Genomic DNA, 19773 nt, shown 5'->3' with positions numbered 1-19773 from the left:
CTCTTCCTCCATCCAAAAATCTGAGTCTTTGAGATAAAATGTTTAATTAAAAAAAAAAAAGGATTCTCAAATTTGAAATTACCATATAGTCACCTAAGGCTTAAACGTAGCAAAACTGCATTAGCTCTTGTAATTCTAATTGAAGAAAGTTAAAATCAGATAACTGCATGCTGCTGTTTATCCTGAATTCCCTATATCTATATTTAAATTCGACTACTTTAGCCTAGACACTCTGATGCCATCCCTTCAGCAGCCAAGAAAGCTTGACAGGTAGATTACCTTTCCTTTCTTTTCTAAGGATGGGTTATTCATTCTTCCAGGCCTTACTCAAATACCACCTTCTTTAAAATACCATCCCTCCTACAGCCATTCAGTCAAAATTAATTGTTCTTTCCTCTGTGCACCCACAGCATGCTGCTTGTATTTCTATTACAGATCTTAATTCATTCTGTATTTTAGCTACTTGCTTTCATGTATGTAAGTGGGCCCTTTCCAAAGGAAGGATATATCCACTCAGCCAGCCAGATCAGCCAAATCAACCCTGGATATCAGTGGTAACAGCACAGTAAGATCACCTTTATATTTGATTCTATATTAATGGTGGCAACATGAGACAGTAAACTGCTGTCCTCTACTCAAAGCAGGAAGAGATTACAAGGAATATGCAAGATATTAAACTAATTCTAGTCCTTACTTTAGCTTATCCAGCAGAACGACGAAATAGCCATAGGCAGACAGCTGAATAAAGAAGTAAACTAGGCTTGTAATGCAGAAACAAATTATTTATTAAAATAATTAACATAACAAATTATTTTATGTTAATAAATAGATGGTTAGAGAGAAGACAACTGGACTATTTGGGGGATATACATTCAGCATCCCTTTTCTGTTAAGTGACCTTGCTCCTATCCACACGGTTGGTACAACGTAACCTCTATCCCCTGATCACAGATGACTGGTCTAGGACAATCAGTGTTCTCCCTCAAAAATTTTCAAAACACATTGCAAAAATAAAGTCAGTTCTCTGAATGGTTGAAATGGTAAGATATAAATAATTAGGGAGCTGTCGACAGCACTGTTTTTCCCAATGTGAAAAAGGCAGATCTGTGGTGAGAGAAAATGAAATTTACTTATAGGTTAAATCAAATATGAGAAACAGTCCTTAGGACCCTGAACTCTGGGTCCAATATTCCTAGGGCCTCATCCTATATTTGGATTTTAAAAGATAGGCATACCAATAGTCTCATAATAAATGTTCCCTCTAGGCTCACGCCTGTAATTCTAGCACTTTGGGAGGTTGAAGTGGGAGGATCACTTGAGGCCAGGGGTTCGAGACCAGCCTCGGCAACATGGTGAGACTTGTCTCTACAAAAATAAAAAAAATTAGCCAGGTGTGGTGGCATGTATTTGTACCAGCTGCTCAGGTGTGGTGGCATGCACTTGTACCAGCTACTCAGGAGGCTGAGCCAGGAAGACCACTTGGGCCCAGGAGTTTGAGATTGCAGTGAGCTATGACAGCACCACTACACTCTAGCCTGGGCAACAGAGCAAGACCCTGTCTCTATAAAAAGTAATAATAATAAATAAATGTTCCCTTTTACTAAAGCTGGTTGAAGTTGAATTGTAACTTGCATCCCGAACAATCCTGTGAAACACAGCTAATTTGACGATCACCATTAACCCTGTTTCCTAGTAATTCACACCCTTGGGTGGTCCCTTCTGACCAGGACTCTGAGCTCAGCATGTGACTATTTTGACCAATATAATAATGACAGAAGTGAAGCTGTGAAAATTTCAGGCCTAGCCCTTAATTGGCCTGGCATCTTCTGTTTCCTCCTTCTCACAATGCTTGCTCTTGGAATACTTCTTGGAACCTAGCAAGCACACCATGAGGCTAATGAATCAGTCATGTAAAAAGACTCACATGCAGGAGAACCAAAGCCCTGCCCAGCAGTCCCAGTTGAGCCTCCAGATGACTGACATAGCTGTATCAGAACCCCAACCAATGCCACAGGGAGCAGAACAACCAAGTTAATTCACAGAAATGCGAAAGATTAAATTGTAGTTTTAAGTAACTTAGTTTTGTGATGTTTTACAATGCAAATTTTACTAATATAAAACTTCAATTCATCTGCAGGTAACTTGGAATTATATTTTCCTCATACAGACTATGTCTTGGAGCACGGGTTAGCAAACTATAATCCTTAGCCCAACTCTGGCTGGCCATCTGTTTTTGTAAATAAAGTTTTGATAGAATATCATCATGCTCATTCATTTACATACTGTCTGTGGCTATTTTCAAGCTATAAGGGCAGAGCTGAATAGAAATCATATACAGCCAACAAAGCCAAAAAATTTACTGTTTAGCCTTTTACAGAAAAAGTTTGGCAAACTCTGCCATATGGTACTTGGCAATTGTTTTAATATAAAAATGACTTAAAATGTAAACCTACTTTATAATCAACTTCTCATACCTAAAGCACGACATTATAAATATTTAGCAGTCTTAGCCTACCACAATGCAAAGCACATCATACAGTATATACCGAATTGAGTTATATTGTTTGTTAGCAAGTCAGGCTATGGTCAGACTAACAGATTACTCATGAATGGAAAAAAACAGAATAATAAAATTAGATTCATTACTATTTAGCTGCTTAAAAGTTTCTACTATGGGGGGGTGTCCATTATTCATCTTTGAGTTTCTCATATATTAGATATGACCCACTTCTAAATGGCACTAAGAATCAAAAAAGAATATTTCATTATGATACATAACTAACAATTTTTAAAAATTAATCTTTCACAAACCCACCTGCAGAAGAAAATTGGAAAATCCAAGCCCAATATTAACCTAAACTGACGATTCCCAAATTTTCATGCCAAAAATTATCTTTGGTAGTGCTCTAAATTTGATAGGTTCTCTTCTGGCATCTGATATTTCATAAAGTATCTCTCCCCTTTTATACATCATACTTTTTCCCCTCATGCCCCAAGTCATTGTTTATTCAATCCTAAACAAGTAAGTTCCAAGCCCTGGCTCCTTACCCATAGGGTTCACATTTTCCTCATCTACCAATTAAAAATTCACCTACTACAAATCAATAATCATCTATATAAATAGTTTTATTTTGCTATCACTTTACCACCTCACATTACTGCACCATTTGTGTAACACTTAAAACTTTCAAAATATCTTCTTAACTATAGTACTTACTATTCCATAACTATAGTACCCGCATATATGTATGTGGAGGCAGTTTTCTGCACAGGTTTTCACAAGCCTTGGAGACTATCAGAGGAAGTTTCCCATAACACTTTACTTTAAACCTATACCTCAAAAATCTCAAATTCTTGCCCTTAGTTACTATACTACAAATAGCATCTTTTGACTCTACCTTTCCAAAAATTTAAGTTGGAAAATAAGAATTTAGATCAAGCAGAACCCTGATACAGTATTGATCCTTAATGATGGTCCTAAAATAAGACAGAATAGTAGGAAAACTACATGAGGATAAAACCAAGATTGAGCTCAGATACCTTAAAGTTATATTGGTTGTCTTCTGTTGCCATGTTTATAAAGGTAATTATATTCAAATTTATCAAAATACACAATGACATTTAATGAGTACTTAGTATGTGGGCATATTCATTAAATACTTTCGTTCATTATCTCGCTTATCACAACAATCCTCTAAGGCAAGCATATTACTATTATTTCCCATTTTACAGATGAGAAAACTGAAGCTTAGAGAAGTTAAATAACTCTAAAAACTTAACTTCACTTAATTTAGGTATAAACTGAGGTGGTCTAATCCAGAGCCCACCTACTATTCTGAGTATCTGTGTTAACCTAAAACATAATATTGTTCATCAAGGGTATGTTTTATTTTTACAGCAGCTTTATATTATTAATAAATATATAATAGCAAAATAATCATAACTTTTTGGGAAAGATTACTAATTTTCTTATCCAGATCTCTAGTATATCAATACATTTTAAGTTTAAAAAAGGAAAAAAGTAATACCTCAAATAACCCTAAATCACTATCATTCATCTAAGCTTGACTGTGGGAATCAGTTATTACACTTGTATTCATGTAATTTTTATTCCAAGTCTTAAGCATTTTGCAATTTGAACTCTCTGTAACATGTGATATTAAATGAAATAAAACTGCACATATACAGTAGAAGTAACAAATATTTATTTTCATTTACACTTGATATGAATATCAGTGTCTTTTTCTAGCAATTTTTCCTGTTTGAAGTATGGAAGATATTTCTGATTAATAATTTTGCTGTTAGTATAATAATATATTGTAGACAACATGAATACAAGCAACTATACAATGATAAGTACAAGGTATGCTCCTTGGAATGGGATTAATAAAATTTTAGAGCTGAAGGAGATTTTAGAGATCACCTAGTCAACTTTCCATTTTGCAGATAATGTAACTAAACTCTCACTGGAAAAATCCAAAATAGAAATTCATTTAGGCAGGGTATGGTGGCTCACATCTGTAATCCTAGCATTCTGGGAGGCTGAGGCAGAGGATCGCTTGAGCTCAGGAATTCAAGACCAGCCTGAGCAAGAGCGAACAGGACCCTGTCTTTAAAAAAAAAAATTCATCTAGCATTCTTTTCCCATTCCCATGTAGTGGTAACAGAATCAAGACTGGTCAGTTTCTACTCTTTCCTATCACAGATTTTCTGAATAAAATAAGAATATATTCAGTTAACATTTTAATATGAAAAAAGGAAAAAGAAAAAAATTAGAAGTGTTGATTAGGAAAAAATACATTTTTAAAGGCAAATTCACGATAAAATAATTACCTTTCAAAGTAGAGATTATTATAGAAAACAACTATTTCTACAGCAGAGAATTAGAAGAATAAATATAAAGGTCTTACACAGACTTGCAAAAAAACATCTGCTGGGGAAAAAACCACCATTTTCTAAAGAGACGTTGAACAGAACTCTAGTGTGTCTTGAAAAAGTGTTCAATTTTCAAATAACGTTTGGATGTACTAGACTAAATAAAGGTTAAGATGTTCCACAATTATTACTCACATCTTTAATATGCTTTAATACACTGTTAATCTCCAATAGGAAGAATATATTATGTAGCACTTTCCAAATTTATTTGACAATGTAAAACCTTTTCATACAAAGCTATTATATCATCTCCTAGACAAGTATTGCTAGAACAAAATATAGGAAACACTTGGAGGCACCATTTGTAGGAAAAAAAACAATAAAGACTCACAGCTGATCAGAAATTCAAAATAAAGCAACATAAAAGTGGTGTTTGAAAGAGTGGTAAAATGCTACTCTCTATTACATGCATACTACTGTTCTAAAATGTCCTTAGATAACCATTCTTCCGTAGAGTATGAAAAAGTAGAAGTCAATCATTGTGAGTGCTCCTGATATATAAATTAGCCAACCTCAATATTGAAGAACTCTGGGTTTAAGCCACTAATTGTCACACCCTAATTTGCTCCAGTTCTAATTTAAAACTCTGCCAGAGGAGTATTTTCATGGCAGAAGCAGGAGAAAGAGGAAAGAAGGGCAGATAAATAAACTATATTCTTACAAAAAAAAAAAAAGAAGAAGAAAGCAAAAAGGCATTAAGCTTTTAAGGACCCTTTAAAAAAAAGAGCTGTCCTCCCAGCACACTTTTCCCTTTGCGGTGACAGAAAGTCCTCTCCTTTTGGTTTTTTTTTTTTTTTTTTTGAGACAGAGTCTCACTCTGATGCCCTGGCTAGAGTGAGTGCCATGGCGTTAGCCTAGCTCACAGCAACCTCAAACTCCTGGGCTCAAACGATCCTACTGCCTCAGCCTCCAGAGTAGCTGGGACTACAGGCATGTGCCACCACGCCCAGCTAATTTTTTCTATATATTTTTAGTTGTCCAGATAATTTCTTTCTATTTTTTTTTTTTTTTGTAGAGACAGGGTCTCGCTCTTGCTCAGGCTGGTCTTGAACTCCTGAGCTCAAACAATCCGCCCGCCTCGGCCTCCCGGAGTGTTAGGATTACAGGCGTGAGCCACGGCGCCCAGCCAGTCCTCTCCTTTTCAATACTTCCCTTTTCCCTCTGCTATGGTCTGAATGTATTTGTCTCCTCCACTCCCAAATTCATAAGCTGAAACCTAAGCCCCCAGGATGATGGTATTTAAGAGGGTGGAGTCTTTTGGAGGTAATAAGGTCATGAGGGTTGTAATCCCTCATAAATTGGATTAGTTCCCTTATAAAACAGGCTTCAGGGAGCCCTCTTGCCTTCCATCATGTGAGGACACAGCCAGAAGACAACATCTAGAAAGCACTGTCCATAGAGAACAGGCCCTTACCAGACAAATCTGCTGGTACCTTGATCTAGAACTTCTCAGCCTGCAGAACTATAAGAAACGAATTTCTGTTACTTATAAATTACCCAGTCTAAGCTATTTTGTTATAGCAGCCCAAATGGGCTAAGACATCCTTTCTATGCGACTCTGGTGAGTTATCTATTTAGTGTCCCACTCCCAAGGATGGACATGTGATATAGACCTGGCCAAAGTCACTCTCCTAGTCACAATTATTGACCCAAAGATCGGCATGTGAGACAAGTCAGGTTAAGGAACATCCTGGAATTTCATATACAAATGTCATGAAAAAGAAAATCTTTTCTCTGCATTCACTAGTTGGGAAGGAGAAAGTCTAAAATTGCCTGATATTATAAACTTCCCAACCCTCCCCTCCTCCACCTCCCTCCTCGCCCCCCAATTCTGACTAGAAGAAGAAAGTCAGCCTACAACATACTCAGAAAACAGAGCACTTCCTCTACATTCTCTAAAAATGGAGACTAAAGGTCCATGATTACGCTAATTCCCTGATCACATTCTTTTGAGTCCCTAAAGTCGGCTCCTCCTCTATACTTTGTGGCTATGTAAGTTAATCAACTCCCCTTTTCACTTAAGCTAATTTTGATCTCAGTATCTGTCATTTGCAAAGGGTCCTAATCTACTTGTATAACTCAAGAAAGAAATATACCTCAAAAGAACTGTACAGATTAAAAATTTAATACTCAATGAAGGTAGGCATATTAATTAGTATACCCTTGTTGAAAGGAAAGTTGGTAATTTCTATCAAAATTTTAAAATTCATATGCCTTTCACTCAAAAATTCTATTTATAGTAATTAATCTTACCTTATAAAAAAACTTGCACTCACACATATGTAACCATGAACATACGATATTATTGTCTACAACATTTGCCACAGTGAAAATAAGAAAGCTCAATGTCCATCACTTAGGGACTGATTAAACATAGTATAAGCTATGATGCAATAAAATACAGTCATTGAAGTGAAAGACATTTATGAACATCTTTAAAGATCTATATGAAATTAATACTATGATAAAGATTAAATGAATTCATAGGCTCTGTATCTGGCTCTAGAAAGTATTTTACTCTTGTTAAGCTCTCAATAAAATTTACTAATATTGTTTTCACAAATATACCGCAGAGGGAGGGAGTGTAGGAGCGAGGTGAAGAATACTATGCATAGCAAGATCACAAACTCAAATGCCTACAGGGGTCAGGTGGATAATATAAATAGATTAAACAAACTATGGGAAACCAGAGAATGACCTATCTCAAGGGGGCAGTCACTCTAACCAACTATTGTCATGTGAGAAAGAGATTGTAGTGTTGCTGAATCTTAAGCAAAAAACATGGGTTTTATATGAAATATGTCTTTTCTTAAGTGGTAGAAACAAATACTTTTTCTAAAAAACACAGTACAGGCCTAACAAAACATGTATACTGGTCAGTTATGGCCAGTGGTCTACAAATTTGCAAACTCTGATGTACTGTATGATTCCACATAGGCATATTAAAATATATGATTGTATGTAGAAGAATAAACAAAAACCAAAATTTTAAAAGTGGTTAACCTGAGAGAGAGAGAGACTAGAGAAGTAAGATGATAGAGCTTAATTTCACATTTTACCTTTCTGTATTATTACATTTTTTACAACACACAAACATACTTTAATAAGTCTTTTAAACTAATTAAAAGCATGACATAAGAATTTGGGAGCTTCCCCACTTGCAGTTTAATTCAAATGCAACTTCTACTACATGGATATTAATTTTATCAAAGCATAATTTTTAGTTTGCATTAAAACCAAAATGTTCAGTAACTGACTCTTAAGTGAAAAGGGGATCACAATTTTTAAATGTTTCTTCACCATTTTTATGTCTGAAAATAATATTTACTTATTTTGGATGCAATTTCTTATTTCTAAGATTTCCAACAGTTCTTAACCTGAATTACACTTTAAAAATTAACTTCAAGTGCATATTTTTCTTAATGTTAAAAAAAAGAGCAGCAAATAGAGAATTTAGAGGAAACATTTCATTTCCATTTAGCACTCGGATTGTACTTGTTTTCTTTCTTTCGTAAGTTTTTTTTGTTTGTTTTTTGTTTTTTTGAGATAGAGTCTCACTCTGTTGCTGGGGCTAGAGTGCTGTGGCGTCAGCCTAGCTCACAGCAACCTCAAATTCCTGGGCTCAGGCAATCCTTCTGCCTCAGCCTCCCAAGTAGCTGGGACTACAGGCATGCACCACCATGCCCAGCTAATTTTTTCTATATATTTTTATTTGTCCGGCTTATTTCTTTCTATTTTTCGTAGAGACAAAGTCTCGCTCTTGCTCAAGCTGGTCTCGAACTCCTGACCTCGAGTGATCCTCCTGCCTCGGCCTCCCAGAGTGCTAGGATTACAGGTGTGAGCCACCGCACCTGGCCCTCTTACACAAGTTTCTGCATTTTTATTAACATATTCAGTATCAGGCAGACACAATTAGCTATGACCCTGAAATTGCGAAGTACTGTACAAAGAAATAAGTAAAAACATTTATTATAGCAATACCCATTTATCCTCTGATACCCTGAAACCAAAAGTGAAAATAATTATTTTTTAGATCCTCACTTCAAGTCTAACTGAATGTATCATAATATCACATATAACTCTTAGTAAGTCTGTTTATGTGCTTCCCAAGGATATATTAATAGATTAGAAGCTAGAAGGACAAATGTATAAAGTCATAACTGACAAGCAAATAAATTATGGAACCATCCTATTGTACTCCACAATAACAGATATTTAGAATAGAATATAGAAATATAATTGCTAAGCACAGTCAGATTTGTGCTTGAACCCTGGCACTGCCAGTGCTGTAATCTTGAGCAAGTTACTTAACCTCTCTACTCCTCGGTCAGCGTAAAAGGAATACGACAGTACTTTATAAAAACTGTAAAGGTTAAATAACATAACCAACATGCTTAGCAGAAATAGAACATAAGTGCCGAATAAATGTTAGCTATAATTATTTAAACCTGGATTAAACAAAAAAAATTATGTTCAATTACCTTCACTTAGAAATCAGGAAATATGTAGTAGCTTAAAATTTTGTATCAAAATGGCTTAAAATAAAAACAGTTTTGGTGCTTATACTTATGTACATAAAAAATAAAATATAGAAGTACTTTATTCCTTGAAATGCAATATAAATGAAGCATGAATTTGTCAATATTCAGCCTCACTGAATAATATTTTCATGTTAGTGCTAGAATATAAACTCCAAGACAATAAGGACTGAACCTGTCTTACTTGCTATGGGCTTGGCACACAGGCAGTGCTGAATATTAAATACGTCATTTCTTTTGTTCCTCATATTAGCTTGGTAAGGTAAGCATAATTACCCCAATTTAAAGCTAAGGAAATTGAAGTAAAATGTGGTTGAGTGTCTTGAAAGTGGTAGAAGAGGTATAACTTTTGACTCCTAGCAGTGCTATTTTGATCAGCAGAATTAATCATCGACATAACGGCATTTTCAATTTTTTTGACCTTATAATTTCAAATTTTCAGTTTTTAAGATAATACCAAATTCCAGTGCTCCAAAATAATCCTCATACAAACTATGCCCATCAATTAAAGCAATATATGAAATTTGATATAAAACATCTCAAATACACAGCATTATTAATATTGCCCTGTTACCAGGAATACATAGCTTTTAAAAAATACTTAATCCCTCTTCATCTACCCCAAACTACCATTTTATTAATTGCAGCCAAATTCTAGTTTAGCTAAATGTTTCTAGGTAGCTGCTTCCTAAGGTACTATATAAATTTCACACACCAATTTTTTATAAAACACCTTCTATGCAATTACTTCATTAATAGATGCCACAAAAAAAAAAGGCACAAGAGAAGCAAAGAATGCAATCACCTGCTTCAAGAACCTTAAGATCTACTTTAAATAAGATGTGAATACATGAAACTGCTAGCAAATTGCTCAAGCAACATACAAAGAAGAAAGGAACTAAAGATTATTGTGTATGTGCTCCAAGTTAAACATAGATGCTCAGCATCTTCACATACATTATCTCAGTTCTTAGAACTCTGTGAAGTAGGTGTTGCCATCTTCATTTTGGAGAAGAAAACTAAAATTTGGAGAGGCTAAATGACTTCCCCAAAATAAAGGACAAATCAGGGTATGAAATCCAAGTCTGTCTGACTCCAAAGTCTTTTTTAACTACACTACGCAGGCTCCACAAATACGTAACAGGGTAGAGATAACATTTATAAACACTGTAGGAAAACAAAGAAATACATCATGGAAGAGAAAAATTCCTAGGAAAGATTTTGTTGAGGAAGTGAAGCCTGAGCTGACTTTGAAACTAAGTGTAAGACTAAAGAAGAGTAATGCCACAAAAATTTCTTTGAAAAAATCCAAATTTTATCCTTTAGTTTATAATGACAGAACCTAATTTCAGAAAATTTGATGGTTTCTTCCATTACTTATTATCTTGCATTTTTATGTACATTATACCCCTCACCCACAATCATTCCCATTATAAAGACAGGAAAAAATTAAGTCTAATATCCTATATTTCTCTTTCCAGCTAGTCAGAATGCTAAAAGTAGAAACATACATTGCGAGGGGAGCCTGAAGTGATCTTAGAGAATGATTTCTTCATTTTAGTGGTAAGAAAAGCTGAGAGAGAGTTATGTAACATGCTCCAGTTAATAAAACTTTACTAGCTAGACTACCATTAGAACATGGGTCTTCCAGTGTTCTGTGACCCAGTGCTCCTTACATATTTTTGCCGAAGTACCAATAACGAAGAATGATGAAGTCTGGAATTCACTTGAAATATAATGGGGTCACTTCAAATTTCTTTGAGTTTCTGATTTTATCTTAAAAGCTCATGTGAATTCTACACTCTGTGCCTAATTTACTTATGCTTATCTTAATATTAAAGTGATTTAAATTATATACTCTCAAGTGAAATTATACTTCAAAAATGATTATGTTTGTTCCCACAGCTTAGATTCTCAGCCTTTGGAGTATCCCTTGACACAATGCCATGTACCCCAATTTGAGAAACAGTGCCCAAATTATGGTAACACTTCTTTCACCACATCTCATTTCCTTGCTCCTTTATTCTGAAATTAAAAAATATTTTTAAGGTACAATAGTTTGTGCTCGGTTCAGCAGCACATATACTAAAATCGGAAATATACAGAGAAGATTAGCATGGCCCCTGCACAAGGATGACATGCAAATTCGTGAAGGATTCCATATAAAAAAATTTTTTTTTAATAAAGTACAACAGTTTTAATCCAGCTCTTTCAAAATGTATAAATACTGGCAAAGTTACTGTGAAAGCTGTTGGAGTTATTTTAATTACAAAATTTTTAAGAAGTTCTACTTAGTTAAGATGAATTGATTAAATACAAACTAGTTTATGAATTCATTAAACAACCTGCATAGAACTTCTCCTTGGCAATACTTTATTAGACATTTGCTTTTTGAGAGGTGGCTCAAAAGAATTTTTTAATGAAAGTAAGATTACATGTCATTCCTATTGACTACAGTCCCAATTACTTTTAAGAAGGTTAAATAATCTTTTTTTCTTTCTTGGTATTTATCTTCTCTGTCCAGAAGTGAAGAAAGAAATCCTTTGTGGTTTTATTACATTATTTTTCAGGATCTCTTTTTTTAACATCTCAAATTCCAAATATGCTTCATTGTTCTTCAATACTATTTACAAAAGAGAGTGGAGATTTCATCTACATTACATTGTTTCAAAAAAGCACCCTATTCAACTTAACAAGGAATCTATCACCAGTAAGTTAAAACAGACTCTTATTCATCACTTCCACTCTAATAGCATACTGTTGATTCTCCAGTATATGCCTCAGTTTGAAGTCATGTAGCAACTAATATTTCATGAAGTCTTTGAACAGTGATGATAGTATTAAACATATTCATTAGAAATTAATTTAATATTTTCCTACTTCTGACTAAACATTTAATTCTCTAATACATTGCTTCCAACCAAAAATTTATGAAAGAATGATCTAGTTTGACAAATAGGTTTCTTTTTAACAGTAGTCATATAGATCGATATTAAAAAACACATACCAAAAAAAATATATATAGTTGAGTTTGCCCTAACACACAAATTCCACTTGGTAGGATTCAGGTTTTGTTTGCAATAGTGATTTGCCTACTTAGTGACAACATCTATCCTCAAAAAAAAAAAAAAGATATATTTATATATCCTTATTAATAAATTTATTTTCCTGAAAATGATACTGACACATAAGTTTGAAGAATGAAATAAAATAAATACTTGAACGTTGAACAATTCCAGAGTTACAAGAGGAACATCTTGGCTTAGAACTCAGTTTGTGAATATTTTGAATGACTATTTATGAATGAATGAAATACTCCCTACATGTTATTGCAATATTTTCGGTGTCCTAGTTTACTATTAGCCTTTTCTCTAATCTTTATTGCCTACTTACATTTGTTCCAATATCTCTTACTGATTTCAAATCAACAGCTTAGTGCAACAGAAATGTATATTAATAGAGCAAAAATATGGTTTTACCAAATGCCCTGTCCCCAAAATTTGTATCTTTTTCTCACTCACACCACTCTTAGTGAAAATTTAGGCAATGGATTATCACATTTAGCTAAGTACCTTGCTGTGAAACATTAGCAGTGGCTAGCTAATATAATATTAAATAGCCAATGGAACATACCTATCTGATTCTATATTGTATACATACATAAATTCATTATTTTCCTGGTAATCTTTTTTCGGAGTTTCTACAGCATTAGAACTAATGTGCTGCCTTGATAAACAGCTTCTTTTAAAACAGAAAAAAGTATGTAAAAAGTGACATGCTTGAGATATAGTAAGCCTGCTATGTAATTGTTAAGGCTGACTACTGAAGCTGCTAAAAAAATTCATGTTTATTTGTTTCATGTTATTCATTATCACATTATCTTTAGATTCTGCGATAAATAGTAATAGAAGTAGAGAACATTAGACACAAAAATATTAAAAACAAGAACTTAGGTCACCGAAGATCATATAACCTTCATTTCTGGCAAATCAACATAAGATAATTATCAATAAAGATATTGATCTTAGACAATAATTCTCAACATAAAACATTTCCATGTACATCCTATTTTTATATATACACATGTTCTCATTTTCCTAATTAAAAAACAATTAGTATAACTAGAATATCCATGTTATATTAATTATCATAATCTGATTTCCAAATTCTAAATAATTCAAGATAGTCAAGCAAACAAAAAAGCTTTTGCTAAATATTTCCCTTTCTACCATTATTCTTTAAAAATTCTAATACAGTTAATGAGTTTGATGAGAAATTTCAATTAGACTGTATTATATCTGCCAAATTCATAACTGAAATGAAGATAACAAAACATCTAGAAAATGAAAAGTTTCAAAGTACAAACATCTTTCAACAGGTAACCAATAATGTTACAAAGAAGTCAATTAAAGACTTTAGAAATGGCAATACAATTTCACCAAAATACTGTCTAACAGATTGTAAACTGTATGGGTGGGGAGATCACACTTTCCACTACCTTTGTAAAATAGATTTAGACAAAATACTTAAAATCATTATTGTGAAGCATGCCCAGGAGATTTTATAAAAAGAAGCCCTCCACCTTTAAGAGAGCCACAAATTATAACATAAAAACTGTAGTTTTAAGTGTGGCCTCTCAATGTTCTTAAGTATGAAATTATAGTACTCAAGTTCCGTAAAGAATGATTTTACATAGTAAAACTGCAACACATGAAGTTCTAGAATACACAAAATTGTACAACATAGCTTCATTTTTGTATGTTTTTTCCTCCAAAATCCAATGGAATGTCAAGTCCCTAGAAATTAAGTTGTTTTTAATAAAATCTGCTATTCACAGACTGAAGACTAGCGCTCTTTGCTCTGATTCTTCTCCACATTTCCAGGCTCCATCACAGTAGATAACATTAATATTGATAACTTTTCAAGAAAAAGCCTCAGGGTTATTTCTGACTTCAAATATCCATTTTATCATAAAATCCTATTGCCCTCTATTACCACTTCCTCTAAATCTGCAGCTTCTTTTTCATTTCTTCAGCTACATCCTGTTCCTGGCCCTTGACTTTTTCTCCCTAGACTACTGTACCCCATTTTCATGAGATAGCGTTTCCACATTGTCTTTAATCCCACTGCCAAAGTTATCTTCTCTTCTTGACATTCTGCCTATGCCACCTACCTATTTCACTTGGGCTTTTCAAGGCCTTTAGCATGCATTTTATTCTGTTCAAGAGCCTCATCCTCAATTACATATTAATTTATTTATAAGGTTGCTGCTGATTTTCACCTCCTCTTAAAAATGCTAGCTCTTCTTGACTCTGGTAAATGTACTAAATTCTTCTTTCAGGTAGTCACATTTGTTCCTAATCCATTTGAATATGGAATTCCTTTAGCATGTAGCCCCCAAACACATAGGTAACATATTAGGCAATTTTTGTATAATAATTATACATTGTTTCTTGGGTTGTGTTAGCCTTACTGGACCATAGAGATACCAGATAAGGGCTGCATCTTTCACTCCTATCTACTATGTCACTTCACCAAAGAAAGATGATTCATTAAATAAAACTATTATAGAAAGCTTAAATAACCAAAAAAGTATATTCTTTAAAAAAATATTTCTATTATTTAACTTTTAAACATATATGGCCTTTTATTTCCATGGACAGCCGACATATTTTGGTTTCTATTAAACTTCACTCTCAGTACTCATTTTCAAAGCATGGCTAGAATTTAAAGTTCAAGTTGAGGGTTGATATAGGGTATACACTTTTACCTCCTGCGACCAGATCAGCAATGTCAACCCCAAAAATTCTGAGATACAACTGAATCTTCACACAAGCAAACAGTTTCATTACCAAAAGAAGAGAACAGCGTGTCTTCTGAAGAGAACCCCTGAAGGGGTTCCCTTCCCTGCATCTGGTTTAGACTAGTTTCTCTATCCCAGGGGCTTTCAATTAGAAAAAGTCAATTAATCACTTAATACCTGGAAAAAAATACCAGGGAAAGGCAACTCGTTTACTTAAAAGAGAGGAAAGGGGGCGATGGATATCTCCTTTTCATAAAACTCAGCGGCTAAATTAAGCTTTACACTCAATACCTACCGACAGTCTCAGAGATTTTTTTCCTACCTAATAATAAAAGCAAGTCTCATTCAATTTAGTCCCTTCTCGAGCACCGTCTCAAGCTGTCAGAATTTGTGGAGGAAAAAAATTAAAAAAGAAGTGGGGGAGACACTAGGATTCCCGTCTACATCGCTTCTTTTTCCGAAATCACATCAGTCTTGGATTTCCTTCACTCCAAACTAAGCTCTCGGATTCCAAATATAGTTCTTTAACCCCCGCCTCGCCACTCAATTACACATAAACCTTGGCAACTACAGAACCACAGCAGAAACCCCTTACAAATCGGCTTGCTATTCATCTTGGAAGTCATGCCCTGCAGCAACTGCCTATCGCCGAACTGAGGGATATTACCCAAATACAACGCAACGGAATCAGACATGCAGAGCACACACAGCTTGCGTGAAAGAGGGAAACGCGACCCGGGAAAAGTGCGCTCCTCACCAGCCTCGGGACGATCCACTGGGGGTGGGGGTGCGGGGGTTCCCAGAAGGGAGGGGCAGAAAGGAGACCGAGTGGGGGAATCCTTCCCTCTCAAGTGAAAAGAACAGGATCCTCGGCCTCAGGCTGCAGCCCGTCCTCGCTAAGGAAATGAAGAGGCAGTCAGCGGGCCCTTTGCTCGGAAAGGCAGAATGCAGACACTTTCCGAGGTCCGGACACAAGCCAATCCTCAACCTCCCGGGGGAGGCTAGGGGTGTCCCATGGGTGGCTGAGGGGATGCCCAGCCCGCTAGGGGCAGCCGGAGGCGGAGCACTTTCGTCTAATGAACACCTGAGTCGCGTCCGGCCGGTGCCCCGGGCAAGCACCGCTAGAACGGCGTGGGGCCGCCGGGTGGGGGGAGGGGGGAAGAAAGGGGGTGGAGAAGGGATTCCCCCCTCTCTGAAGAGCATCGCGGAGGGTGAGCCTGGGCCAGCGGAGAGTGGCACGCTTTAGACTGCGGAGCCAGGATCCCGCCGCCTGCACCGGCAGCGCGGAGCCCCGCAGCGCCCGCCGCACCGGCCCCCCGGTCCCTGGGGGCCAGAGACTTCGGCTGCGAAGGCGCTGGGGCCTGACACCCCACGGGGTCGGCCCAAGCTCTCGGGGGGACCGGCGGGAACACCCCCAACCTCCAGCAGCTCTCAGCGGTAGTAAATGCACCCCCCCAGTCCCCCACCTCAGCCTTCCCTCCTCCCGAGGCCGCAGAGAAGGGCCACCACAGGCGAGAAGCCTCAGGCAAGTCGGGGGCAGCAGCCGCAGCGGTCCCGGACCTCCTCCCCCGGTTACCTGTGAGGACTCCGACACGGATTTGATGATCGTGGTTAGTAAGGATCATTCCCTCGGTCGCCATGTTTCCCAGCGCAGTCACCGCACTGACAGGAGCCGGGAGAAGCCGGAGCCCGGAGCGCGCGGGCCGGGAGCGCGCTCGCCTCGGAGAGCGCGAGAGCTAGGGAGCCCGAGGAGCGCGAGGCGAGCGGGAAAGGAGGGGGAGGCGGCCGAGTGCTCGGTGGCCTGCGTCGGGGAGAGGCCGCGCCGGGAGTGCGCGGGTCCGCGGAGGAGGCGGAGTCAAGGCGCGCGACCGTGAGTCCGGCTAGGAAGAGGCGAGCTGGGGTTGAGGGACGCGGTGGCCTCCCGGGGAGAGTACGCAGAGGTGGCGGAGAGAAGCCGTAGACACCGGGCCGCTCTGCAGAGCGCGAGACCGAAAGTGGCTGGATGGCTGGACTGAGGCGAAAGGAGAGCACAAGCTCTGGAGGTTGCGGAGGCGGAGTCGGGGATAGGGGCGGAGCTACACCCTAAGGCGTGGAACTAGTGGAGAGTGAGGGGAGGAGTGAGAGCTCGGATGCAGAGTATTGGGAGCGGGAAGGACCCGGCCCAGCCTGAGTAGGACCGAGGAGCGCTCCTGGGCGCGCGAGTAGCACTGGATTGGCTGGGAGAACGCGGAGCGGGTGCGCGCGAGGCACGAACGCAGCCTCGGCCGGGCCCCAGACAGAAGCAATCCCCTGCCGAGCCTGGCGCCTGGCCGGTTGTCTGCCGCCTCGGCTGGCTCTACCCCGCGGCCGAGCCCCTCTAAGGAGGGACCGCGAGAGGAGTGAGGCAGGCTCCGCACGCCAGGCTTCTCCTCGCTGCTCTCAGGAGCTGCTGGCCACCCCACTGAATGCGCTGGGGAAACCGGAGGTGGCGGAGAAAGCTGCGTGGGTGGCAGAGCGGCTGCTACTGTGACAGAGAGCCTGCGGTGGGCGAAGAGGAAGGTATCCTGTCCCGCCACATCTTATGGCTTGCTTCCTCAGTCAGCGCTCTCTGAGGAAGGATTTCCGCCTCACCGGTGCTTTAGGATTCCATCTCCAAGTTAGTACCTACAAGATGATTCTCACAAGCGAAGCTTAGGAGTCTGAGGCAGGGCATCCTGAGTGGCTTCACTTGCTGCCCCATGGTTTCATACCCTTAAGCCTTCTCTCCACAAACTCTGGTTTTATGTGAAAAGCATCTGTCTACTTAGGGAATGAGAAGGACATGTTCCACCTGAACCACAATAAATTGCTATGGAAATTGAGTTTCCTTTCAGTAATTGTGAGATATAAGATTACCATGAAAATAGCTTTTGTTGCTATTTATTGCCATGTGCCTTTCATAAAATGTGTTATTAATCACCTGTGGCTATTTTATGTCGGTTTCTGAGTTACCTTTCTGGCCCTTTCAATTTCTCACTTAAAAAAAATTATACGTCATATATGTATATTTTTTTTCTTCTGTTCTCAGCCGCGGTAAAACCTGGAAGCATAAAAATGAAAAGCAAAGTGAACTATTAAAAAATGTATAATCATCAGCGTTTGTACACAATTAAAATCTCAGTCAATTTGATTATGAGTTTTTTATTGTTCCTGTTGGAACGTGAAGTTACTCATCCTGTGACTGAGGATTCACATAGTTATATATTTCATTTTAAATAATGAGACGTACAAAGGAGATGATGGAATTGAGGTGGGATAAAATAGTGAATTTTTTTTTTGAGTATGTGTATTGCTAGTATTGTTGACAGTGGATTAAAAATTTTAGCCAGGTCTTGAACTCACCTCCTATAATCATCACTGGAGATCCTGTGGCCAACGGATTGTTAATTCGTTTCAAATGAGAAATATAGATGAGAAAGTACATCCAAGAGAATGATTTCCTTTATCTCAAACTAAACATTAAAAGCAAATAGTTGGTTCTATTGTTACCTTTCTAACTTTATTCACTGCAGTACTCTTAAATTTTAAATGATTAGAAAATAGCTTTAACTTTTAAAGACATAAATTCTAAACCACTAGCGAGTTCTGTGACCTTAAACAAATTTGGGCCTTTTCCTTCATCCTTTAAATAAGATGATAGACTAAATAAGTGCCCATTAAGTAAAGTGGTAGACTAATGAGCACACCTGTAGAATATTCTATAATTATTCATGGAAAGAAACTGGCACTTTTGTTTCACACATCAATAACAGAGGACAAGAGATTAACTTTCTGCATCTGTAAAAGAGGTAATGGAGAAATTCATTAAAATTTACTTGAGAAGGGTGAATATGAATTAAGCTTTGTAAAGTGCACGGAGGTTTGTTAACATTATATTTTGCTGAATGTTGGTACAAAAATTGCTAAAAATAATATTAATAGAACTAGGTTATAAGAGATGCTTGTCTTCCAACATTTTTTCTCAAGTGTACTTATCTCTCCCAAATTCAGCAAGCTTTAACAAACAAAACTTACGTAGAAAAAATTCATTGACCTTGCTGTGTTGTGTGACCTTTTACTGCTGGTTATTGAATGAATATTGTAATATGTACACATTCTTTTACTCTTGTTACAGTGTGACATTTCTTCAAAATTCATCCTGGAATCAAGTACTATACCAAAGAAAAATTTCTGGAAGGTAGGAGAGAGTAGTATTTTCCAAATATCGACAAAGGTCTCAGGAAACATAGGGCATAGGGGAGGGGAGGGGAAGGGAAGGGGAGACCAGAAGTAGAAAAAGTTTTGACAGTTTGTGTGTAAAGAATTAAAAGTGCCCAGGAATTTATTCTCTCCATTCTTAGGGTTTTAAAATAAAACTGCAAGAGTTTACATTAACCATCAGAGACAACATAAAAGGTAGGTTACATCTTTCATAATGATTATCATTTTGAAGATGAAACTTTATCAGTAGAAATGAAGTTTGAATTTTTTCTAGTACTG

The 19773-nt window shown here is 37.4% G+C and overlaps 1 protein-coding gene across 2 annotated transcripts in view; it reads right to left on the bottom strand.

The window, feature by feature from the left end:
* GPHN (gephyrin) overlaps positions 1-18032 on the bottom strand; it is a 577313-nt gene extending 559281 nt beyond the window's left edge. The window contains exon 1 of one of the 2 annotated variants that reach the window (XM_012656203.1): positions 16853-18032. In XM_012656203.1, coding sequence (XP_012511657.1) covers positions 16853-16916 — 64 coding nt within the window. In that variant the 5' untranslated portion in view covers positions 16917-18032. The remainder of the gene's footprint in view (positions 1-16852) is intronic. The other variant, XM_012656202.1, reaches the window with a different exon arrangement.
* Between the last annotated feature and the right edge of the window lie 1741 nt (positions 18033-19773).

The sequence above is a fragment of the Propithecus coquereli genome, unplaced genomic scaffold, assembly GCF_000956105.1.
Source record: "Propithecus coquereli isolate 6110/MARCELLA unplaced genomic scaffold, Pcoq_1.0 Scaffold5, whole genome shotgun sequence".
In the NCBI taxonomy this organism is placed as follows: domain Eukaryota; kingdom Metazoa; phylum Chordata; class Mammalia; order Primates; family Indriidae; genus Propithecus; species Propithecus coquereli.
Note: the sequence above shows the minus strand (reverse complement) of the source record. Positions and strands in the feature narration are given on the sequence as shown.